General features: G+C 37.6%; 1 protein-coding gene across 4 annotated transcripts in view; it reads left to right on the top strand.

The window, feature by feature from the left end:
* The window catches only part of LOC106052984 (uncharacterized), a 181,471-nt gene that overhangs the window by 85,437 nt on the left and 68,303 nt on the right, over positions 1–27,731 (top strand). For all 4 annotated transcript variants that reach the window (XM_056044205.1, XM_056044208.1, XM_056044207.1 and 1 more), the window contains exon 4: positions 5,120–5,244. In XM_056044205.1, coding sequence (XP_055900180.1) covers positions 5,120–5,244 — 125 coding nt within the window. The remainder of the gene's footprint in view (positions 1–5,119; positions 5,245–27,731) is intronic.

Consider the following 27,731-nt stretch of genomic DNA (forward strand, 5'->3'; position numbering starts at 1 on the left):
GCGTATGTATCTGTCAATCTAGTAGTGTATGCTAATTAGAAATTGTTAACTCTGTAAAATGTTTTCTTTTGTTTTTACATGTTTCGGATGTTCCTTCAGAGTTGAAGATAGTTTACTTCCTAGTCCAAACCTCCCGCAGGACGACGGGGGATGGGAGCGGGCAGGGTTTGAACCCTCGACCGTCGATAAATTCGAACGACAGTCCAGCGTGCAAACCGCACGACCAGGCAGCCATCCTGACTCTGTTAAGTCATTGGTTTTCCTGGCTGGTCTCAGGCCGCACGTTCCATGCTGTAATGGCACTAGGGAAGAAGGAGCACCAGCACGAACTAGTCCTAGCGAGTAGCAATGGTTTAAATAAAGTCAAAAGTCTATGTCGGAGAAATTAGGACGCGCAGTTTAAAAGAAAAAGAAGTTCCATAGAGCGAAGAAATAGAGACAGAGAGACAGAAAAAAAAAATTGAGAGAGCGAGGCCGTAAAATTTCATTGCAACAGATACACAAATTCACGGGCTAAACAAACATAACATTTTTAGAATCCCTTAAAAAACAAAACAACAAAGCTTATCTAAAGGGGAAGAACTCCGCCCTTAAAACTATATCAGTAATGTACACGTTATTTCTTTTATTCGATAGGAAACAAAAAAATTAATAATCAATAATTAATTGATAACTGATATTGAAAATAATTGTTTAAGGTATCAACTTGATTGGAGAATGCGCGAGGAGGAAATAGCGTTATTTAAGTGGACTAAACCCAACAAATTTAGCCACATCTGTGAATACTGAATAATTAGTTTTCCTTTTTGGCGGTATCAAACAAAATAATGAATTACCAGTGATTAATTTATTAAATGGTTACTTTTCTTTATATTAATTCACATGTCTTGTCTATGTTAATGACTAATTGTAGGAAGTTTCAACTTCATCCGAGAATGGGCGTGGATGAAATAACGTGTATATATATATATATATATATATAGTTCGTCCATCGTGGTTCGATGAAGACCACTTTATCATCCAGGGGGCTGAGGGCTTTGCACTGGGGTTCTATGCCTTTTCATGTGGCTGGTGAGACCTATGTGAGCCCGGAATGTTCGGCTGCACACTGGGCAGGTTATTCCAGCTGGAGCCTTGCTTTTCTTCTCTGACGTTTTTCTTCTGCCAGCGTTGTTCTTTTTTCCTCAGCAACCTGTGCACACGTGTACACACTTTTTAACAGACAGAGTTGATATAAGCTTTGTAAAAAGTATGTTAGGTTGATCCTTAAAATATGGCCCGTTTATAAAAATTCAAAAAAATAAAAGTGTGTTTCGGACATTATTATCAATAAAAAGCCTGAGAACAAATCAACGGGCGTAGTCGTCGGTGTGTCCTGCTAGTGATTAATAAAAGTAATAGCAAACAAATATCATGCACCCGGGGCGCCATTTTCCTGGAGGTGTGTCAAGTTGGGAAGAACGATAAAGTAGTCTCCTCTTTATGTGTAGTTTCTTAACGGGATATTTCCATAAATGGGGGGGGGGGGAATCTATAAATATGTATTTTTTTCGGAGTTTCCGGTGTACAGAATATAGAAGCACTGATCTAGATCAACGCATCGTCAATGTCGTTTAGCACTTTCTTAGGGCCTGCGATTGCAGCACACAAATCGGTTATTTAGATGACAGATTTAGTGGTCTTTCAATAAAACGCCACTGTGTTATAGGTTTAGTTTAATCGGGAATTTCATTGGAGTGAAAACACATGTTCCGGAAGCTCAAAATTGGAACCAGTGAAATCTGCCCATGTGGAGTATCACCAGAAAATGCCGACCACGTCCTCCAAAACTGCTCTCTCTACCAAGAGGCCCGTATAAGACATTGGCCCAAAATCACCCCAATAGAAAGAAAACTATATGGAGAGCTCCCTGATTTGGAAACCACTGCGCAGTTCATCTCATGTATTGGTCTAGTCATATGAACACTCCAACATAACAATGAGAACGATGAAGAAGAAGAAGAAATTGGAGTGAAGAGACTATAAATAGACTATTTTAGACGGAACTAGGGAATTATGGGATATTAACAAAATAAGGAATTATGGGATAACACGACGGTTAAAAAAACAACGAACGAACGACTTACTCCTATGGCGTGGCAAGACATCAATTTAGAAGGACTGTTGACATATGGACTGTGCCCTTTCATGTTATGGATTAAATTCTATTTTCAAGTTCTAGAAGTCTTATCAAGTTATTTCATTAATATGTATATGTGTTCGGACCGCAATCCGGATTGTGAGTTAATAATAATTATTTAGACTATATACAATGGAGTTGCAGTAATGGTTGTTTCTTATAGACATTCTAGTTATAATGTTTTTTGTTTGGTGTAATGCAAAAATTGTAAGACAAATTTCCATACGGACATTAAAGATTATTATTATTATTATTATTATTATTATTCTACATCATTCAAGAATCAAGTAATCACACACATAACAACTAGCATTGACTTTTAAAATCTGTCCCAATGTTCCTTTTTATTTTCACTTTCTTTGTATTTTTCTTCGGTTCAGTTACGCCGCCCCTCCCCCTTTCCTACTTATCACTTTATCTTGATTATGTCCCTTTGCTGTATTTGTATCACTTTAAAACAGAAGTCTCTTAAATATAGTCTCGTTCTCATAAATTGAATTTAAAACAGTGAACTCAGGTGTGCCCTAAAAAACGCGAAATTCAAAATCTCAGTCTTCACCGAGTTTCGAACCCAGGACTCGGAAGCCAAGCGTTTAACCACTCAGCTCTCACGTTACATTTGGATTCATTAAATTACCTTGATAAATTTTATTCTTGAAAACTCCTTAACTCGTTCATAGCATGTTTCTCTACCAGTTCAAGAGTGTATATTATATATGGTAACAATTAAAGGGAGACTACCAAGACGAAAATATTCATCCGCTATAAAGTCATTAAGAGTGTCATAAAAATATAAAATGATTAGATCAATAATTTAATTAAAAAGTAAATACATTCTCTCCGAAGCCTGGGTGGCCTGATTTACACGGTTGGAAGTGATTACCAAACTTTAAAGATACTTTTTTCTTATTGACTCACGTGTTGAACGAATGTGTTGTGTTCACCTTGCTGCTGAGATTGGCACACATGTGTATACGTACTTGAATCCACCAATTATGTTTACACAACATAAAGCAACGCTATGGCACCCCTGTAATAATGCAGTGGGTACCGAATCACATAGGTGTGACTGGCAACACTATTGCGGACTCCTTGGCCCACCAGGTAGGGCAAATTCCACCCAATGATCAGGCTGTAAACTTTCATCATGCTCTGGCTATAATTAAAAAAACAACAACAACAGAAATGGAAAAGTGGTTTGAGTGCTGGGACAAGTCCCAAAAAGCCCGTGGAGTCTGGGAGCGCATGAGGCGCCCTGACTGCACTTCCCCGTGGTGGAGGCTGTCCAGGCCTGAGCAAGCTATTATAGCACAGTGCAGGACTGCCCATTGTCCTGTTTGGTCATATTTCTCACGGCTATGGCCAAATTTCGATTCACGGTGCCCCCCGCTGTGGGGAAGAAGAGGAAACCGTGCCTCATATTCTGTTTGACTGCCCCAGACTTGCTGAAACCAAAAATTCTCGACCTGTATGGTGACATTTACGCACTACGCAAGACAGCAGGGTTTCTGTCCAGGGCTTTTGCAAGAGAGGATTTGAGCCTCTTGAACCCTCACTCAATTGGAGTTTGATGATGATGATGATGATGATGATGATAATGATGATGATGATGATGATGATGATGATGATGATGAATTATATTTCACTAATGTTATAAACTACCGGGGTGAGTATTTCTGTAACTTGGGTCTGTACTGGTGTAGGTGAGCATCAAGGCTAAATATTGGATTATAATGTACTTGTGTTCCATTACCACTGCACTATATAAGATTGAGTGTAACAGCTGGGAAATGTTGGTTCGGAACTTTTTTGTGTGTTGCTGAGATCATCGCTCCTGTGTGTTCTTGTTAAGAGCTAGGAAAGCTAGATGACTGGGTTGTTGTGTTGACCACATGGCATCCTAGTTAGCTGTTGACCACAGAGATCTGCCTTGTAGTCTGAAAAAAAAAAGAATTTTTCAGACCTTACCACGTATTGTTCAGATCATGTAATGTTCATTTGTTATAATAGAAGATAAGATAATATAATTTTTATTGGTCCCATCAAATGGAAATTCAGTTGGACTACAATTAACCACCTCAGCGTAACTACTGTAACAATAACAATATAGATGCAAATACGAACAACATTCACACACGAAACACATACACACTCACAACCAGCGCTTTTATGAATTTGACTTCTATGTACTTCTCGTGATGACAGATGATCTTGTAACACTCTGACCGAAAGTGAGATAAAGGAGTTTTTAAATCTTTCTGTTTTAGTCCTAATGGAAAGGAGACGACCACTTCGTTCAGATCTTATGTAACAGTGGTTTAATGGGTGCAGGTTGTCTTTAAGAATAGTGAGTGTTTTGGAAAGGCATCTTTCATGAAAAAAGTTCTTCAAGAGTTGGTAGAATTAGGTAGAAACTTGGGTAGACTTAGGTAGAGACTTGGGTAGACTTAATTAAAGACTTAGGTAAAGACTTCGTTAGACTTAAGGACATACTGAAAATCTAGAAGGTAAAAATCCCAGTCTTCAATGGGACTCGAACTCAGACCACTCGGTTTTGAAACCAAATGTCCCTATTCTTGTCTTCTAAGCAAGATGCAATTTTTACTTTTATATACTTTTAGCGATTGATACCCGTGATAATCAATTTCTTAATAACAGGTCCATATTATGCTAGCTGAAGAAATTTCGTCGGTTACAGGTAAAACTACGAGTTGCGTCACATCCCTTGCGCACCCTCACCCTTCAGAAATAAAACTAGATCAACGTACTCTCTAAAAGTACATTGCTTTATTTGAATGAAATATTGATACAAAACTTGATTGAAATTACACAACTTTACCATTGAAGAGATGGGGAGAGAATATTGTTAATCTCTGACCATCTTCTCTGATCCATTTAATGGTCGTTTATTTTGTAACTTTTCTATTTGCTGCTTTGCAGGTGCAGAAAGAAAACATTGAAATGTATAAATAGCAGACCGTTTCTCATTACCATCTGCGTCCTGGTTGTTGTGGAGTGCGCATGCGTGTTGGCAGAACTGATGGTAGATCTTCAGGGCATTAAATGTAAGTAAAATTTACAGAACATGATTATAATAGATCTGCGTCAGTGGGGCCCAGTCTTTGAAGCTCTGGGCTTATATAAACTGCCACAGTGGGGCCCAATATTTTACGCTCTGGGCTCATATAAACAGCCTCAATGGGGACCAATATTTTATGCTCTGGGCTCATATAAATTGCCACAGTGGAGCCCAATATTTTAAGCTCTTGGGTCATATAAACTCTCTCAATGGGGCCCAATCTTTTACGTTCTGGGTTCATATAAACTGCCTCAGCGGCGCCGTCTTTTATGCTCTGGGCTCATATAAACTATCTCATTGGGGCCCAATCTTTTATGCTATTAGGCTCGTATAAAGATCCTAAATTGTGTCACGGGCCGCATCACAAGGCCAGAAAAATAGAGTTTGTGTTTGATCACAAACTCAGAAATGGCCCCCGAAGTGGTCCACTCAGGCAGGTAAAATTTCGGATTACTATAATTTCTATATAAATATCAGAAGCTATTAACTACAAACTATCAACTACCACAACCGTACCTTCGTCCATATAAAACAAGAGAGGTCTGCGTGTCAAAGGTGTTGTCGATATTATAGTATTGTAAGGCCGACAGACAGGGCCGGCCTTAGGCTACTGCAGCTATGCAAAATATACAAAAAAAAGTCCTGAAAATCTCCGGAAATTATTACAATCTTCTGAAAAACTCATACAACTGTCCTGAAAAAAAAAGACAAAATTGTCATTTCGGGGTGTCATTCAATTTGGAAAAAGGCCAATCCTGCTCGCAATTAAAAAGAATACGATTTTGCCAGATATCATTTTATAACATATGTACTAATAAGGTAAGTTTTAACCATGGTTTAAACCAAAACAGGAAGTTCGAATACTTAATTTACTTTAATAGTCACTGGCATATAAATAAAGATCTAAATCTATCTCGACCTCTTAAAAAAAAATCAAAAGCGATATTTTGCTAGTCGATAGTAAATCTAAAAGGCAGATCTGAATGTTTATCGGCTTTTTGTTGGAAAACTATCCTCTACTGTAGATGGCTCGTAAAGTTAATTATTTGACCGAGATTTTGTACTTGGTATAAAATGCAAAGACGAATTTATTTTCTAATATAAAATCTTAATTTTCACTTATTATCCTTATCCCTACCCAGACTAGGCCCCGCGCAATCAGTTTCGCATAGGGCCCCGCAATCTCTAAAACCGGCCCTGCCGACAGACCACATGATATTACAGGATACCACAGATTTATTTATGGTATTAATATTATTACATCATCAACATTCAATGACTTGATTGTATTGATGATAGAATTTAGTGTGAATCTGGCCTAACAGATGTTTTTTAAATGATCATCTAGTGTGAATCTGGCCTAACAGATGTTTTTTAAATGATCATCTAGCGTGAATCTGGCCAAACAGATGTTTTTTTAAATGATCATCTAGTGTGAATCTGGCATAACAGATGTTTTTTAAATGATCATCTAGTGTGAATCTGGGGTTCTCAACCTGTGGGTCGCGACCCTATCGGGGGTCGATTGACTATTTGTCAGGGGTCGCTTATGTGCATCGAAAATATGTATTTTTTTTTTCCCATTCTAACATATGTAACTTGTCACATAATAAGTTTTTCCCCATTGAAATTTACTAAATATATTGTTGTTCGAGGATAGGTAATACAGACAACTGAATCAGAATTAATTTCGAACATTTTGATTGAGCAGCAGATATACATTGTATACGTTTATTACTTAACTATCTATCATCTGTTAATTTAATAGTCAGTGTTCTTCATTATAATTAAAATGTTGTAGAAGTATCTACGCCTTCTTTAACTAACCTAAGAGATTTATGAAAATAAAATAATGTGTGAAATATGTAATATATAAACTAAAAAATGTACGTTTTAAAAAAGGTTGAATAAGGCATCCAAAATTTTGAATTAATACGTAAACTCCGTTTAGAAATCCGTAACACCATGGACAACATGAACATTGAACGAACTCCAAATGGTAGCGGTGGAGGAAAGCATGGGCTTCCCATAGTGCCCTGCTAGGGATCTGTCTGTTGTTTTTAGTAGTTCCTCATGGCTCCCCTATTCAGTTCAAATGACACCGGTTGTCTCCCCGCAGCTCCTGGACACCACTGCTTCCTGTGCCTGCACCAGGATTAGGTTATGCAGGAATTGAAAACCCCCAGTATGTCATTAGTACAGAAACTAACATTGACATTCTTCTAACCTTCATATGCTCCCTATGACAGTAATTAGATGTACCATGAACCTGGCAAACAGATAAAATGATTATTTCTGTGAAAGAACATTTGCGCAGGTGTGCAGACATTTCCCCCCTCCCCCCTTACTTTTCAAATCTACTCCTCATCTCATTAGCACTTGCTAAATGCAATGAAAGTCAAAGTGAAAGATTTTTAGGAGACATAAATAGTTTAACAGTCAAACATTTCTCTATAAATAGGCATTCACAATTCTGGATCAAGCGATTGCCGCCATGTTCCGGTTAGTCTCAATTGCACCCTCTTCTTCCATTTGCAATAATATATTTATTTCTGGAAACAGCCTGTTAGTTACCCAATTGAAATACAGAAAATTGTCACGTGTGTGGAATGTGAATAGGACATACTAACGTAAATAGATGCTCGTCAACAAGAAATAATTTCATTTATTTGTAATAAGATAATAAGGAGACATAAATATATTTCAAGACTATAATGACATAATGTACCGCGATTAAACATTAAGCTTTGGCAATGCAAATCAGATATTTACACGAGGCCTCCAATTATAATTTTGTAACATCATACTTATAAACGAAAATAATTTAATGTTGGGGGGTCGCCAAGCTAAACAAAAAGGTTGAGAACCGCTGATCTAATTGATGATTTTATTAAAGGTTGTCACAATTTCCTATTCTATTTATACTAATTAACTCGATAACATCTACCGTAGTTCTCGCTACGTCTCTAAGTGTCCCTGGTTCAGCTGTAGTTAACGAAATAAAACAATGAAACCACTAGATCAAACACATAAACTTTAATCAGCTTTACTGCATATCACACACGCTGGTCTCTCTCTGACAACAAAACACACTTCCGGTCATTCGCGCAGATTGTAAAAATAGATTATACATACATACACACATTCATCCACGACAAAGGTCAATCTCGCATTCAAGGCCTTAAGTCCCTAAAGGAAGAAGCCTTTCCCTTCGGCTAAGTGTGTATTAAAATTGCATTCCACTTGTAATATTATAATCATATATTATATAAGAACACTGCTTTTGAATTCTTGCTGTATATTTGATACATATAAAAATTAAATGCATTCTTTTCCTGTTAAAACAAAAATAAACACTTTCTTTAATTATCAGTAGCATGCATAGCAGAAAACACTTTAATTATAGATTTGATGGCACATCGGCACAATTTAGGCCATGTCGTGCCCACTTTAGTTATACAAAAGAACAAAACCATTTGCATTAATGTTTCAAAAATATACAGAACATTATATACTGTTATTACTATTGCTCGCCTGTTGTTGTTTTTTTTTACTATGAATTGTGAATAGTTTTCAAAATGATGTATTTCTATTGATGAAATATACCTAAATGTACGTTTCAAAATTAAAATGTTCGCTTTCTTAAAAATTAGCCGTTGCACAAGAACTTTTCAAGATTCATAATATCATGATATCGGATTTTCAACATCCTTTGTAGTCCAAGTATTTGAAATCTTAACGGGACGGTCGGACGGACAGACAGACAGCACAAAAGTAATTGTGGATTTTCTTATCGTGGGGGCAGCTAAAAACGTGGAGTTGAATTGGAACTAAGTATTTCTGTGGCTTGATTATGCTGTGGGACGAATAAAACCACATCAGAGAGGCCTAATTATACAGCATCATGTCGGGTCTGATAACATCACATGACGGGCTTGATAACATCACATGACGGGCCTGATAACATCATCATGACGGGCCTGATAACATCATCATGACGGGCTTTATAACATCATCATGACGGGCCTGATAACATCACATGACGGGCTTGATAACATCATCATGACGGGCCTGATAACATCACATGACGGGCCTGATAACATCACATGACGGGCTTAATAACATCATCATGACGGGCTTGATAACATCATCATGACGGGCCTGATAACATCACATGACGGGCTTGATAACATCATCATGACGGGCTTGATAACATCATCATGACGGGCCTGATAACATCACATGACGGGCCTGATAACATCATCATGACGGGCCTGATAACATCACATGACGGGCTTGATAACATCATCATGACGGGCTTGATAACATCATCATGACGGGCCTGATAACATCACATGACGGGCCTGATAACATCATCATGACGGGCTTGATAACATCACATGACGGGCTTGATAACATCACATGACGGGCTTGATGACATCACATGACGGGCTTGATAACATCACATGACGGGCTTGATAACATCATCATGACGGGCTTGATAACAATTGTTCAATTTGTTACCCCTCATTGGCAGTCCTATCCGGGCATCTCCTGGGGTTTCCCCCCCAACATTTGACTAAACTGTTATTAAGCAGAGCACTGGGCTATAGATCTTGGGGAAAGTTAAACAGAAAAGGTTCATAAACATAGTCTCACTCTAGAATAACTGCCACTACATCAAAGTATTTGGAGATCCAGAACATTATCTTAAAATAGGGGCCATAGCAGTCTTACTACTGAAGGCAGGAATGAATAACAACATAACATTAGTAGCTTGATCTATATTATGATTGGGAAGCGTGGTTGAGAGGCCAAGTGCGCTTGAACTTGGCTTGGCTTGGCTACCTAGAAGGGGGCTCGAGGTTCGACACCCTAATCGGTCAGAGTTGTGTTTACTGAGCTGCCTAAAGGCAGCACGGAAAACCAACTCCTAGATATCAAACCCCCCCCCCCCACACACTGGTCCACAAATGACATTTGGACCAAAAGCGCTCTGAGCATGCTATAAGCATGAAAGTAGCGCTATATAAAAGCTATAATAATAATGAGTGTGAGGTGGTAAATTATGGTGTTTGGGTTTGTTACGCTTTTTTAAAATTTTGTTTTGGTGTCCTCATTGATCCAAATTTTTATTTAGGAGTAACAAAAGCAGTCTTAGTTTTTTAGTTTTTCATTCTTTCATTTATTTCAATAACTTTACTCTTTCTGTTCGGCAACGTATTCCGGGCAATACCTGTCGGCCTCATCGTGGAGTCGTTAATATTAATAATCTTGCCTACCTAGGTCGCCATAACCAAGTTGCAGAGCTAATACACCAGCACTTGGCTTTGACACATAATTTGATCGGTAAGGATACTCCTCTTTATTACAAATATTCGCCACAAGAGGTTCTTGAGTCTAATGATCATCTGCTGTAAAAAAAAAGGTAGATTTTAATCGGCCTGATCTGCTGTTCATTGATAAAAAAGAAAAAAAAAACGCTACTATTATTGACATCGCCGTACCACTGTCTCATAATTTAAGAAAAAATGAAACAGAAAAACAAAGAAAATATGTGAACCTAGGCTTGGAGATTAAGCGTTTATGGAAGTTGTCCAAAATAACAATATACCCCATTGTTATATCAACCGATGGAATTATGACAACTGACCTCACAAATACCTTCGATGTCCTTAACATTCCTAAGAAGATCCTTGTTGCATGTCAGAGGGCGGTACTGTTGCAGATCATCATTAGATATTGTCATGTAGACTTGTGCATCGCACTTGGAACCCTAAAGCGAAGAAGAGCTCCCTCTTACCGGCCTGAATGAACTGTGCACACCTCGCATACGCCGTTCTGTCTGACGGGGGGGGGGGGGGGGGGTGAGACCCTGGGTTAAACTTGAAGTTTACGTGGACTAGAGCACCAAAAAATTTCTCAGTGTACACTGATAAAGGGACTTTAAAGAAAGTCGACCCTGGCAGTGCCAGAGAATTAATATTCGTTCGTTTCTAAAATAATAATAATAATAATCTTTATTATCCATAAGGAATTTGTCTTACAATTTGTGCATTGCATCAAACAAAACTTAACTTTGTAACTATAGAAAACCAAACAATACATTCACACCAGACTCACTCAAAGCGACAATCAAACAAATAGTGACGCAACCCCCCCCCCTCCAACTCCCCGCTGGTGGTTAAGGACTGAGTCCATTGCACTAGCGACCTTCGGTCTCAACTTTAGCCCGAGTGTTTTAGCCACGAGCCATCTGTTAAAGGGCTGTAAAACATTTACATCTGCTTGGATCTTTCCTACGCAGAACAGTCTCTTCAGACTGGCCGATGGAGGCGAGCTTTGAACTCAACTCTTACGACAAATACGAAGAAGAGGCGACTGATATGTCTGTATAAACAAACATGGCAGTGGTCCTATACATGTTCGTCACGAGACGCGAGTAATGCGCTACAACAATGTAAATAAGGAGGCCCCGTGGCTGAGCGGTAGAGCGATTGGCTTCTAAACCGGAGTCCCATGTTCGAATCCTGGTGAAGACCGAGATTTTTAATTTTCGGGATTTTTGGGCACCTCTGAGTCCACCCAGCTCTAATGGGTACCTGACATTAGTTGGGAAAAAGTAAAGGCGGTTGTTCGTTGTGCTGGCCACATGACACCCTTGTTAACCGTGAGACACAGAAACAGATGACCTTTACATCATCTGCTCTATAGATCGCAAGGTCTAAAAGGGGAAATTAACCTTAATGTAAAAAAACCTCGAAAAACTTTTTTTTTTTATATTAAAATATTAAAAAATAACAACAAATATATATATATATATATATATATATATATATATATAATATTAAGTGTAACGATATCTGTTTGGATTCGTCATGTGATTAAATTTGTAATCGATCTAGACTAGTAATACTAAATCTATGCGATTAGAAATATTTTTACCAATTGTTTTTTTGCTTAGCGCAATTTCAGACTTATAGCTTCATCAGTGCACTATGATCCTATCACTTATCTGTACCAGTTTGGAAAGGAAGGGAGTGGGAAAAAAGGGTGTATTAACGTGATCGCCTTTTTAATGTATAAACATGAAAATGAATAAAAATGCTTAAAAAACAACAACAATAAAGCTTATAGTAAGAATAGTTGTATCAATTTGTTTGGATCAATCTTGTAATTAAATTTGTAATAGATCTAGACTCTAGACTAACAATAAAAAAAAGCATTTGTTAAAAAAAAAACAAGGTTACAAAAACGGTTTGTGTGGAGACACAAACTCAAAATCGGCCCCCGAAGTGGTCCACCCAGGCAGGTAAACAGGCAGGTTTCAATATTTTCAGAAAGAACATCAGAATGAGATTCTATCAGAGACAAATGACAGAGAAGAAGGGTCTCGGATTGCAGAGGCCATACACAACAGAAGCAGTAAGAAGGGGGAAAATGCAAGGGCCCTTGGGGATTACATACGCCCAACCTGCGATCGCAGCTGTGTATCAAGGATTGGCCTCTTTAGTCACACAAGAAGTTGCTAAGAGAAAATATCGTCTCTCGAGACCTACAATACCACAGACTCTTCAAGTAAACAAGAACAAGAAAAACATTTAACCCTTTAGACGCGCGTGGTAGTTTAGCCTCTAAACCAGGGGTTCTCAACCTGTGGATCGCGACCTCCTTGGGGGTCGATTGACCATTTGCCAGGGGTCGCCTAAAACCATCGAAAATATGGATTGTCATTGTCTATTCTTCTATTGCTGTATGTGTGTGTGTGGAGAGGTCGCGTAAGAGTGGGGGATTGTAAAAAGGGGTCGCCGAACTTAAAAGGTTGAGAACCGCTGCTAAACACTAGATAATTCTATTTTATATGCACTCTTGTTAAAATACTTCACACTTTAAGGGTTAAATTTTTTTTATATTATGCAACGTATAGAGCGTATGTTTTTCTCTTAAAAACTTAATAAATGTTTGATTAAAAAACAATGGCACATTTTTTAAACCCCACCCTCTCACCCCTTCTTCCCTTGAAAGAATTCTGGTGAAGTGAAGGTATAAATCTAGTATACTTTATAATATTCCAATAATATGCATTTAGATCTAGACCTAGAAAACGATGGGCAAAATTTTCATGAACATTCATTTATTAACTCTTTCTCTCCCAACCACTAGAGCCAGCGTTGATTCCACCAGAATGTGGGTGAATAATTATGGAGAGAAAGAGTTAAACTCTTCAGTCAAAAGAGGACAACTGTCAAACTAGAGTTTTCCCCGCTAGTAAATTTTTTCTTACCGATATACATCAACTGTTACATTTCTAGAAAAATGGTTTGTGCCGTTTTGAGATCAGCGTCGAGGTTCCGCCCTCTATGAAGTTATGACTTGAATAGAGGTATTTATAAAAAAAAACAAACAACTCAATGCACTAAAAAACTTTCTGTATCTATATCTAAATCAACAAATAAGTTAAACATATGAAGCTCTGATATCACGAATGTGCTTCATGGACGATTCATGATCACCAGGCTAAAATGTTTGTTTTGTTGTACATAATTCGGATGTTCCTTCAGAGTTGAAGATAGTTTACTTCCTAGTCCAAACCTCCCGCAGGATGACGGGGGATGGGAGAGGGCAGGGTTTGAACCCTCGACCGTCGATAAATCCGAACGACAGTCCAGCGCGCAAACCGTACGACCAGGCGGCCTTCCTAGAAATAATGTTTAGACATTTCACCAAAAAAAGAAGAAACAATAGTCGTATAAGATCTGTAGTCTAACAAGTCTAACAAGTAAAGAAAGTAAAGTAGCAATCATACATAAAACACTGAACCATAATCTTCAAATACAAAAACAAAATTAAATAAAATACTCTGAAAGGCACAAAGATAAAGGCACATTCCATATGCTAGGACAAATTTGTACAAATACTCCTTCTTCCCTAGTGCTATTAGAGCATGGAATGGGTTGCCTGAGCTGGCCAGGAAAAACCGGTGACTTGGCAGAATTTAAGTCATTGGTTAATAAGCAGGACTTAATGCATGACGCGTAGGACGTAATCATCTTCTTTTTTGAAGGAACGTCTGCATTATATAAGATAAGAAGATCTAAGCGTTCGTGAATAAACATTGAGCCCTAGTAGAGACTTACAGTAGTAGACTAGTAGACATAGACATCGAGCCATTGGGCTTCTGCTTCGTTTCAAATAGGATCCATGTTCGCACAATGTTGTTCTCTAAAAACAAATTTGAGCGAGGTCCCCACCAATCGATGCTGTAGGCGGCTGCCTAGTTTGCCTATGCCTAATGCCGTTCCCGATGGAATGCTTAAACCAAATTACGCACTAAGTTCATAAATTGAATTCCTTAAAGCCAACACATTAAAAGAAAATATACATGATAATTAATGCCGCCTCCTTTTCAAGGGCTCATATCCATAATGGGCCTTCGCGCAATGAAACCCTTTGCGCCATGGTTACCACACCACTGTTACTAGAAGGTGGGGCTTGGCACCATTAGCTTCCAAACTGTGAGACATCGACCCTAGAGACTCCTCTGATGATGAGTACTCTGAAAAACTCTCTCTCTCTGTCAGAATAAATTTGTTTAGGAGGACACTTACCTCTTGTAAATGTGCTGTGTATACAGAAATCTATATCCAAGCCACATGGCTGTCTTGTTCTGGTCTGAAATATATCCAAGGACAGAAGTGACGTCACACTGGGGATGTTAAGCACATGGCTCATGGTCAGAAAACCGCCTATTTGTTTTGGTCAGACGGGACAATGTGGCGTGACCATCCTGACCAGTGTGATACTAATGTGGACACTTCTAGTGTGGACACTATCATTGAACTAATTGATCCAAAGTACTCGACGATCAAAAGCCGTTTTTTTAATGGCTCTAGCACGAACATTCCCCAAAGCTTTGGAGGCTTTTACAAAACGATAGACTAATTTAAAAAAAAAATACTCTGGCTGGCCAGGACAAACAAAAGGTCATAATACTGTCCATGACTCTTCATGTGGGCATAACATTTTCAAGGAGTTAGCAAGACTATATCCCCTCGATATTTATCTCAAGGGGGGCGCGGTGGCTGAAAGTGTTTGGCGGGTTCGAATCCTGGTGAAGACTGGGATTTTTTAATTGCTGGAACATTGGGCGCCTCTGAGTCAACCCAGCGCTCTAATGGGTACCTGACCTAAGTAAGGGAAATGTAAAGGCGGTTGGTCGTTGTGCTGGCCACATGGCACCCTCTTTAACCGTGGGCCACAGAAAACGATAATCTTTACATCATCTGCCGCATAGATCGGAACTTTAATTAATGTATTCTTTTATTTATCTCAATGATGCGTGTCGCAGTTTTGATCGCTAATGTTTTGATGTATTTACATGTTTTAAAATTACAGGAGATTTCCACGAGGCCTCGGAAAACCAGGAGACCTCGGAAACCCTGTTATCATATATAAAAGTTATAACGGCTTAATTTAATAATTTACACCTAGAATTAGCGCGGGGCCTATGAAAGTGCGGGGCCCAATTCGACTGCATAGGCTGCAGTGGCCTAAGTCCGGTCCTGCAACCAACAAACCAACTATACTAAATTACAAAATTTCAAAATTAACTCTATACACTCGGTTATTTACAATGTATATTCCCCTATCCCATTTTTTTTAAGTTTACGCGCTACGTCCAATGCAGATAAGTCAAACGGAAGTAACACTCAAATAATGAGATCCAATACCACAGGCGAAAGACCAACAATAGAAGTAAGTCAACGCTGATAGTGAATGTTGAACAAGAAGTTTAAAAATAACGAAACCAATTCCTTCTATACTTTCAAGTTGCATCTGTATCTCTATAATATAAAACAGAAGGTAAGGCGTGGGTATGTATGTATGTAACAATTTTGATAAAACTTGGCATAAGTGTTCCTTAAATCATGATGGAAACCGTAGTGTATTAAAAAAAAATTAAAGAAACATTCTCCATGCTTGACATGTATCTCAATTCAATCCAGTAGATCAGTAATACCCAAACAAAGGCCCACAGGCCGCGGGTTATAACCGGCTAGTATATTTATAGATGCTTTAGTACAGCGGTTCTCAACCTTTTAAGCTCGGCGACCCCTTTTACCCCCCCCCCCCAACTCTGCCGCGACCCCCGACACACACATACAGCAACAGAAGAGTAGACAATAGCAATCCATATTTTAGATGGTCTTAAGCGACCCCTTGCAAATAGTCAATCGACCCCCAAGAGGGTCGCGACCCACAGGTTGAGAACACCTGCTTTAGTACATTCTATTCAGTTTTGTTTTAAAAGAAGCTTTGTCTATTTGGATCTTAAGACGTCTATTTCGGTTTTTATTTCTTTTATTTTTAGATACTAACAACTGTAGAGTAACGATCTAGTATCAACAGCATGTCACACACACACACACACACCTTAAATCTATTATTGTTTGAAGACTCCCCAAAAAGGTTTTCAGATAATTATCATCTGCATAAAAAAAAAAGACAATAATAATATTAATAAACCAGCACAATGGTCAAAGCTCTGCCACCACTATGATTGGAGTGACCATATACCAAATGGCCGTCCTCGTAGATAAGCATTCTGATCTATAACAGTTATCTCCCCCCTCAGACACTTGGCCTTTCTCCAGTGGCCACAGGCCCGCCAGTAGTCCACTGAGCCACCAAAGTTTGTTTTGTCCTTCCTAAAGGCTGAGCTATGGATTTTTGTGGCTAAATAGATTTAACGCTTTGTCAAGTCCGCTTTGTAAGGAAATGAAGTTTGGGTTTAATGGGCTCTTCTGGAATGAGAAAATTATGGGAAATGGGAGTTTAGAAAAAATCCGAAGTTCTGGGAACTGTTTACATGGTTTTTGGGATCATTCATTTATAGCGTCCAAGTGGAAATAGAAAAGGCGTTGGCAGTAAATAGAATAGTGAATATAGACATGACAGTCCAACCGCACTATATGTTTGTACATAGTACTAATTTTTCACGATAAATTTTAATTTTGTCTTGGATTTTGGTTTTTAAGACCCGGTCTACATTACTTTACGTAAGAGACATAGAAAAAAATGAAAAACAAAAAAAACTTACTTAAAAAAACAAAACAAAGCTTATACGAAGAGTTATCAATTAGTTATCAATCAGACATGTTATGAAATTTGTAATAGATCAAGACTAACAACAATAAATCTGTGCGGTTACTTTGTATGGTATCTAGAACAAGGGAAAGAAAGTGTACTTGATAGAAGTGGTGGTATAAGCTTTATAGGTCGCCTCTCTAAATTAAAACATCAATATATAACTACACAATCTTCTGTAGTCATAAGTATAGGACATCTTCTTTTTTTTGAAGTAACGTCTGTATTATATAAGATAAGATTAATTATTTTTACTCTTGTTTTTGTTTAGCTCTCTTTCATGTTATTAGCTTTCTCAATACGATATGACCCTATCAATTATCTGGGAACATTGTGGAGGGGAGAAGGAAGAAAGAAAGGAACATCCGGGTGGATCTTACCGTAACTGGTTTTTAAAAACATTTACAGAAAAAAAAGGGGCATCGTCCTGAATTTGAACTCAAGGCTAACGCCTTCTGAGCAGACGTGCTAACCACTTTGCTTGTCAGATACTTATGGGAACAGAAGATTATATAGTTATATATTGATGTTTTAATTTAGAGCAGCGACCTATAAAGTTTATACCACCACTTCGGTCAAGTACAATTTCTTTCCCTTGTTCGAGATATCAAAGTAATTAATTATCGATAGTTAATAAACTGATTGGTTATTTTTCTTTATTGATTCCTGTGCTGGCATGTGAAAAGAAACTATTGTGCAAAATTTCATCTTGATCCGAGATTGGGTGTCGGAGAAATAACGTGTACAAACTTTTTTATCAGACAGACAGACAGACAGACAGAGTGAGTTGATATTAGCTTTGTAAAAAAGAAAAATGAATTTAGAGAACTGTTGGGGTGAAATTAGGTACATTAAAGATAACTGTGAAATAACCAGAGAAAGATCTGGAAAGAATTCGAATAGATTCATTTTAAACAATGTAAGACGAACTCCCTCTTGGATAATAAAGATTATAATTATTATTATTATTATTATTTGTATTGCCAACTAAAAAAATTATATTGTACTACAAACAAAAGAGCTGGAAAATTTGATCTTCAAGTGCTGAAAATGAACAATTACTATCGAAGACATTAAAAATTATACGGCTTATGAAAAACTTCCTATGTTTTGTGCAGCGGATAGACCACACAAAAAAAATTCCTGCTATTTATATTTATCTTCCATGGGATAAAAACAGAATCTATAAGCGGTGTTGTGAAAGCAGATTTACTAACGCAGATTTTGATGAATGGAGTCTCAGGTGTATCCGGGGTTAAAAACAGCAGCAGTGATAAGCTACGTGTTTTGAACAGCCAAAAAGATCTAGATCTAGCAAGCTGTGCACTTTTAACACCGCAGAGTCAAATTTTTCGAGCTCTTCTGAGTGCAAATTAATTTGTATTATATAGTTGACAGCAGTGGAGGTGCGGTTACTAATTGTTAAAGCGCCTGGCTTCCGAACTGGGGGTCCCGGGTTCGAATCTAGGTGAAGACTGGCATTTTTTATTTCGGGATCTTTGGCCGTCTCTAAGTTAGGGAAAGGTAAAGGTGGGGTGGTAGTTGTGCTGACCACATGACACCCTCGACAACCGTGTGCCACAGAAACAGAAGATATTTTATATATTTGCGTGGGCTGAAAGGGAAGCTTGAGTTTTTTTTTCAACTTTGAGTTGGCAACAGAGTCACTATAATGCCAACATTGTTTATTTCGTCCGTTTGTTTCAATATCTCCTCTCAAACTTCTTTTCATTTTCTAAAAAGTTTTTATTTAGCTTGCATTACATTACCCTCACATTTCTTCGCATCTCTTCACATTTTTTCGTTTACAATTAATTTCTTACAATTTCTTTTATTAGCTTGCAAGCTTTTCATGGGTTAAGGTTGGCTGGACATAGATCTCGAAAACGGCTCTCACATTTTTTTTTAGAATTTGACAGTTTATTCTTCTTTATGGGGGAAGAATACTAGCTTATTGGCTACACAGGAAAAACTCAGGTTTGACCGTTGTAATTGTTCAAAATATAATCTTCTTCAGATTAAATTTGGTCTAGAGATCTACCATCTTGAACACGCGTCAATGGAAATTTCCGCAAAGAGCTAATTAAAGAGTTAGGCGTTCAGGAATATTTTGCGCACCGTCTTATATAGAAATCAGTTGAGAATACTGTCTTTTTAATGTTTCTAACGTTTGATCTCTATCACCAAACTAGAGTATTCAGTACCATATGTCTAACTTGATTTAGTATTGTAGTCTAGACTACTGATCTATATCACCAAACTAGAGTCTTCAGTACCAAATCTCTAACTTGATTTAGTATTCTAGTCTAGACTACTGATCTATATCACCAAACTAGAGTCTTCAGTACCATATGTCTAACTTGATTTAGTATTCTAGTCTAGACTACTGATCTATATCACCAAACTAGAATCTTCTGTACCATATCTCTAACTTGATTTAGTATTCTAGTCTAGACTACTGATCTATATCACCAAACTAGAATCTTCAGTACCATATCTCTAACTTGATTTAGTATTCTAGTCTAGACTACTGATCTATATCACCAAACTAGAATCTTCTGTACCATATCTCTAACTTGATTTAGTATTCTAGTCTAGACTACTGATCTATATCACCAAACTAGAATCTTCTGTACCATATCTCTAACTTGATTTAGTATTCTAGTCTAGACTACTGATCTATATCACCAAACTAGAATCTTCTGTACCATATCTCTAACTTGATTTAGTATTCTAGTCTAGACTACTGATCTATATCACCAAACTAGAATCTTCTGTACCATATCTCTAACTTGATTTAGTATTCTAGTCTAGACCAGGGGTCGGCAACCTTTTGAGTCGGAAGAGCCAAAAAATACAATTTTCAAAATTTCGAAGTTTTTAAAGAGCCACAAAGTTTTTTTCTTGCCAACTATTAATAATTTTTGCATAATTAATTTTGTAAATTAAAAAAAAAACAAATATGTAGCGTTTACCACAACAAATTAGATCATATATATATATTCTATATATGTATATATATATACAGTGTTTTTTTTTTTTGTGACGGTACGCACCGGTACGACGCACCGGCACCTTTTGAATGTGGGGAAAAAATGATTAGTGGTTAAAAGTAAGGCAATCCATCACTGAGTACCGGCACCTAATCACTGAGTACCGGCACCTATTTTTTTTTTTTTACAAAAAAAAAGCAACTTTAACCACCCTAACCACTTTTAACTTACCACTCCGAATATCTTCTGCAAAAAGAATTATTTTTTCTTCAAAACAAACAAATCCTTCTACCAAAACATAGGATGGGTTTTCCTTTCCTTGGAATTTTAGATTCAGCTCATTTCATTTCTCTGTTATATCAATCATAAAGTAAAATGTTTGCAACTATTTGTTAATTTCTTATTCGGTGTGATAAATGCCTTTCTCATTTAGAAATTTATATATTTTATTCAAGCACAAAGCAAAACGCTTCATCACCTTACCTTTGGAAAGTCAAAGCACTTTTTTTTTTTGGAAGAAGGAGGTCGGAATACTGAGTCTCCATTTCGTTTAAGTGGTAGAGTGCTCTTGACAAGATGCTGTTAATAATCTTGATTACCGAATTCATGACCTCAACTATTTCGGTCGGAATCGTTTTGCGCTACTTAGTGCAGTATTCAGTAGAAAGTACGAAATTTCTTGGTTGTTTCCATTTTATTTTTTCTTGTCTTACTTCTGGCTATTTAAATGATTTTATTTAAATCGATCATATTGTCTTAAAAGTATATTAGCATAGCGTTCGCTCTATTGTCCTCTCTAGTTTGTCATGAGAGCAGTAGCAATCCTTGGGAAGACATATACCTGACAAAATGGGCAACTTGTGCCGTTTCTTGATGTCGCAAGACTTATCTATAGAAAGTGATACGGCAGAAGAAAGTTGAATATCTTTCACCTGCAAATATGTTACATTTGAATACATTTTAGCTATATTTTCTTGTATTGTTTTAGCGGATAGTGGTAAATCTTTGATTTTTTTTTTGAAGACTTGTGGTTTGTTTTGGAAATCACGAAAACATTCTTCAGATGCACGTGGGAAGCAGTCTCATCATCTGTAAATGGTTTGCCTTTTTTGTGCAATTTCTAGTGGTACGCAAAAATTCCCAGAATAGCATTACTTGTAGATTGCTTCTAACTTTGAGAAGATAATTCGTTTCTGACTCATTTACTTGAAACAACAAACTATACGTCACAGTCAAAGCACGTGGTTAAGATGCCAATTAGTCTTGCGTCAAATCGAATTAAAACCTACATAGAAGCATCCGACGACGGCTTCATTCGAGAGCTTCCGACGGACTGACAACAGTGACGACGCGTGTAATGGGGGAGGGTGTGGTGAAAAGCGAGTACAAGTGGCTGAGAGATCGAATCGGCGCCTAATCTTCGTTAAAAGATTCTGAATTATTTCAAAATGTTTTGACAAATAAATAATATTTGCGTATGGAACTAAGGAGCCGCAGCTTCGCATCCAAAGAGCCGCATGTGGCTCGCGAGCCGCAGGTTGCCGACCCCGGGTCTAGACTACTGATCTATATCACCAAACTAGAATCTTCAGTACCATATCTCTAACTTGATTTAGTATTCTAGTCTAGACTACTGATCTATATCACCAAACTAGAATCTTCTGTACCATATCTCTAACTTGATTTAGTATTCTAGTCTAGACTACTGATCTATATCACCAAACTAGAGTCTTCAGTACCATATATATAACTTGATTTATTATTCTAGTCTAGACTACTGATCTATATCACCAAACTAGAGTCTTCAGTACCATATGTCTAACTTGATTTAGTATTCTAGTCTAGACTACTGATCTATATTACCAAACTAGAATCTTCTGTACCATATCTCTAACTTGATTTAGTATTCTAGTCTAGACTACTGATCTATATCACCAAACTAGAATCTTCTGTACCATATCTCTAACTTGATTTAGTATTCTAGTCTAGACTACTGATCTATATCACCAAACTAGAGTCTTCAGTACCATATATATAACTTGATTTATTATTCTAGTCTAGACTACTGATCTATATCACCAAACTAGAGTCTTCAGTACCATATGTCTAACTTGATTTAGTATTCTAGTCTAGACTACTGATCTATATCACCAAACTAGAGTCTTCAGTACCATATGTCTAACTTGATTTAGTATTCTAGTCTAGACTACTGATCTATATCACCAAACTAGAATCTTCTGTACCATATATCTAACTTGATTTAGTATTCTAGTCTAGACTACTGATCTATATCACCAAACTAGAGTCTTCAGTACCATATATATAACTTGATTTATTATTCTAGTCTAGACTACTGATCTATATCACCAAACTAGAGCCTTCAGTACCATATATCTAACTTGATTTAGTATTCTAGTCTAGACTACTGTCTCTTTAATGTATCTTTCATCTTTTATTAGTTCTATAAAAAAAAATCTCTTAGTATTCAAGGATTTTGATCCGGAATGGGGGAATTGGCCGGGTTTTTATAAATCTTTCATCCGTTATTGAGAGCTAAGTAATCACTTCGTAAATGGGGAATTTTTTTTAAAAAAATTCTTTTTTTGTTTGTTACTTGTTTCTCTCTAATTACAAGAAACCAATTGCTTAAGAAATTGAAACCACGTATTTAAAAAGTATCTAGTCATTTAGTGTCAGTCACTTGAACCACGAAACTTAATCGTCTGGTCTAGAGAAAAATATAAAATCGGCACGAAGCTGTTCTATTTCAATAATAATCTTTATATAAACATAATAGGTTGGGAACTTATCTGAGGCAGAATAGTTACACTATAAAAAATCATTTTTGTAATAAAACAATTATAGTGAAAGTTTCCAATCCAAATTTCAACGTCATTCCTTCATCTGTATGACGTAAACATGTCTTTTAAGTACTCGTAATGAAGTTTTGTAAGTCGATACGACAGGTATTCGAGTGTTAGAAGTTAAAGAGTCGATCCATTTGCTCATATCGACACAGAAGTTTTGTAAATCGATACGACAGATACTCTAATGTTAATAGGCAAAGACTCGATCCATTAGCCCATATCGACACAGAAGTTTTGTAAATCGATACGTACAGGTACTCCAATGTTTGTAGGTAAAGAGTCGATCCATTTGCTCATATCGATACAGAAGTTTTGTAAATCGATACGACAGGTACTCTAGTGTTAGTAGGTAAAGAGTCGATCCGTTTGCTCATATCGATACAGAAGTTTTGTAAATCGATACGACAGGTACTCTAGTGTTAGTAGGTAAAGAGTCGATCCGTTTGCTAGTATCAATACAGAAGTTTTGTAAATCGATACGTACAGGTACTCTAGTGTTAGTAGGTAAAGAGTCGATCCGTTTGCTAGTATCAATACAGAAGTTTTGTAAATCGATACGTACAGGTACTCTAGTGTTAGTAGGTAAAAAGTCGATCCATTTCCTTACATCGATACAGACTGATGGGGACAATTGAGAGCGATGGATGAAGGAAATAAGAGATGGTCAAGGGACGTAATCTGCAACAAAATTCATTTGATGGTTCTCGAGTTATCTCTCTTTGTCTCGACGTGTATACGTTTGTAAAAAAAAACCCTCCCCTAACCCCTCCTTGTATTTTCTCCATGTTATATTTACTCAATACGCCTCGTTTAATTATAGATTGAAGAGGAGGCGACACATTGAATGTCTATTCCTGAAGTATGCATTCCTGCAGTGTTTATTCCTGAAACTTGTATTTCTAAGTTATGTATTCCTGAAATTTGTATTCATAAACCGTGTATTCTTGAAATATATGGTCGAGAGGCCAAGTGCGCTTGAACTTGGCTTGGCTACCTAGAAGGGGGCTCGAGGTTTGACACCCGACTCGGGCAGAGTTGTGTTTACTGAGCGCCTAAAGGCAGCACGGAAAACCAACTTCTAGATATCCCCCCCCCCCCACTGGTCCACAAATGATATTGGACTAAAAGCGCTCTGAGCATGCTATAAGCATGGAAGTAGCGCTATGTAAAAGCTATAATAATAATATTCCTGAAATTTGTATTCATAAATTGTGTATTCTTGAAATATATATATTACTAAAATGTGCATTCCTGAAATGTGTATTCCTATAGCATGTATTCCTTAAATATGTAGTCCTAAAGTATGAATTCATGAACTGTGTATTTCTGAAGTGTGTATTCCTGAAAGGGCTTCCTCCATAACGTTAGGTAATAGTCTTTCCAGTTCTGTTCACCTAACACTTTCATTGATCCTCTCTAGACTTAACGTTTTTGTTTTGGCGTCTGACAATGAGACTGTACAGACAGACTAACAAAACAAAACACTTCAGCAGGAGTGGGGATGGGCGGGAGGGTGTTGCTATGGATGGATGGTTGAATGGAGAGATGGGGAGAGTTGATGGAGATGTCTGGTTGATTGGGGACTGGGTCGAGGATGGATGAGGTCTGGAAAGGTGGTCGAAAAAAATAGGGAACCGCAAAGTTGTATAGTCTGGTTTAAATTACTCCCAAACTGATCTTCTTAATATTTTTTTAAAAAAGTAATCGACATATGATATGCACAAGAAATGAAACTCGATGTCAAACTATCACAGAGATTATAAAATAGGGCTTACAACTCTCATAACCTAAAGGCCCGGGCAGCAAATATTTATATACACAAAACGAAATCTTAATTAATTTGAAACTTATTATTAATAGATCCAACGCAAATTAAATAATTTACCAGTTTGTTTTGTTATTGATTTTTTGTAAAACTTAGGTTCGATTACAAATAAAGTAAATTGAAGTTCCACTTTCAGACCTTAAGATCCATTGGGCATATGATGCAAAAGGTCATCTGTTTCTGTGGCCTATAGTTAACGAGAGTGTCGTGTGGCCAGCACAACGTCCAAGCGCCTTTACCTTTCCCCAACTCAGAGGCGTCCAAAAATCCCGAAATTAAAAGTGTCAGCTTTCACAAAGATTTGAACCCTGGGCCCCTCCCCCCGTTCGGAAGCCACGCGCTTTAACACCCAACCTCCACGCCTCCCGATTCCCAATAATACAAGTGTAAAAATTAGTCGTATTCGGCTTTGTTTTAAATGGACAAATCTAGATCGATTCCGATATTTCAGAAATAGCTCACCACCAATTGGTGTGTCAGTCTGATTGGACTTGTACTTAAGTGAAAAGTATTGGCAAGTTCCCATTGACTATCTGTTCACTTCTCAAGTTATCTCAGACCACAAAATTTCCTCTCTCTCTGGAACTATTAGCTTCACTCTGCTTTCTTTGCACCTCTTTTATGTCTGAAAATTTATTTTAGCAAATCAGGACCTCGGCTGGCCGAAGGGAGAGAGAAAAAAAAAAACTTGATCAGTGATAAATTTGATTTATTTATTACGCTGTTTGACATTTTCCTCTTCTATTTTTGTCGGGACATGAAAGATTACGCCGGCAGGGCCAGGCACCAACACGGAAGTGCTGGGAGTGACCCGTTGACGCGACCTAAGGGAGATTACTGGCTCTTGGTGTTGTCTGGTACTTGTGTTTGGCCGCTTTGATTTATCAATATATCATTTACGTGCCTTTCTGATTTATCAGTAAATATTGGTTTCGTTAGAGCGACGGAAGAAGAAATATGCGAACCCTTTCTACAGAATATACTCCTTTTTATTTTTTTTCAAAAGAGAATATGGATAGAAAAAGAAATCAGCTTTTGACAGAAAATGAGCTCAGCTAAAGAGGCTTACTTCCTTTCGACATCCCCTTCTCACATGATGCGTAACATCAGGGTCGGATTTACGATAGTGCAAGACTCTGCATCAGCACAGGGTCTCCTCATTTCAATATTTTTTTTTCAAAATTTATGCATATGCATATTAACTATAAGAAAATACGGGAAAAGAGATTAAATTAACAATATTTTTTTTTTTACAACATGCGCTATAGCATATAACAATAAAATATCATTGAGTGCTTTTATATCGAAGCTTGAAGGCTCACAAAAATCTTGTACAGGGCCTCCACTAACTGAACTCTGGCACTTCACAACAGATCTTGAATTTCAATGGTGTCGTTGGTTAAAAGTTTACAATGTCAAATGATATTTTAAAATCAGACATGAGACGCGGCCTGGTCATTAAACGTATAACGTAGTAATTTGTGGTAGCTTAGTACTCAGAAAGACACAAAAATAAAAGGCACATTCCTCGTCCCATATGCTAGGACAAATTTGTACAAATGCTCCTTCTTCTCTAGTGCTATTAGAGCATGGAATGGGTTGCCTGAGCCAACCAGGAAAACCAGTGACTTGGCAGAGTTTAAGTCATTGGTTAATATGCATGACTAAATGCATGACGTGTAGGACGTAATCATCTTCTTTTTTGACGTAACGCCAGTATTTTATAAGATAAGATAACTTAAAGTTCCTCCATCGTGATACGGTAATGGCCACTTAATCATCCAGAAGGGGGGGGGTGATAATTTATCACTACAATTTTGTGCCTCCTCGTGTGGCTGGTGAGACCTTGGTGAGACCTATGTGAGCCCGGAATGTTCGCCTACACACTGGTCAGGTTATTCTAGCTGGAGTTTGTGTCAGTTGCCTTGATTTTTTTTTCTCTGATACTTTTCTACTTTCAGCGCTGTTTTCTTGTCCTCTGCAATTTATGCGCCAGTTTTTACAGCGCGACGCCAGGATGCTCTGTATTGTGTTTCCGTCACAGGCGGGCAGAGTCCAACTTGAATTCACTCAGGGACGCTTTGAGGGTGTCCCTAAAATGTTTTCTTTGTCCGCCTTGCGTGACCTCCGTGGACCTCTGAGGACCATTCAATGCACGATATGAGTTTTTGACATTTTTCTTATGTATCAATGTGAAATACGTCAGTTCTTCTCAATACTATAATAAATAATTAATTAGTACGATTATTAATAGTGGAGCAGCAAGGTGATCGTGGGGGCCGGGGTCAAGAATATGATATTGGGCCCCCTCCCTAAGATTATGATAAAAATAAAAGGGGGTCTGGGAGGACACACCAAGCTTGACCCATGACCGAGTCCTAAGTCCTAACGCTATGAGTTTCCGTGCGTTCCAAGCCACACAGTGACTCGTGCCTTAGAAATAATAATTTTTGCGAAGACCGAAAAATAAAAGCTTGTTGCATCTTAGTAATGAAATTTACATTGATTTGTTATTTCCTATATCTGTTCTATTTCTGTTATCTTATCTTATCTTCTTATCTTATATAATACAGACGTTACTTCAAAAAAGAAGATGATTACGTCCTACGCGTCATGCATTTAGTCATGCATATTAACCAAT

The sequence above is a fragment of the Biomphalaria glabrata genome, chromosome 10 (assembly GCF_947242115.1).
Source record: "Biomphalaria glabrata chromosome 10, xgBioGlab47.1, whole genome shotgun sequence".
Classification (NCBI taxonomy): domain Eukaryota; kingdom Metazoa; phylum Mollusca; class Gastropoda; family Planorbidae; genus Biomphalaria; species Biomphalaria glabrata.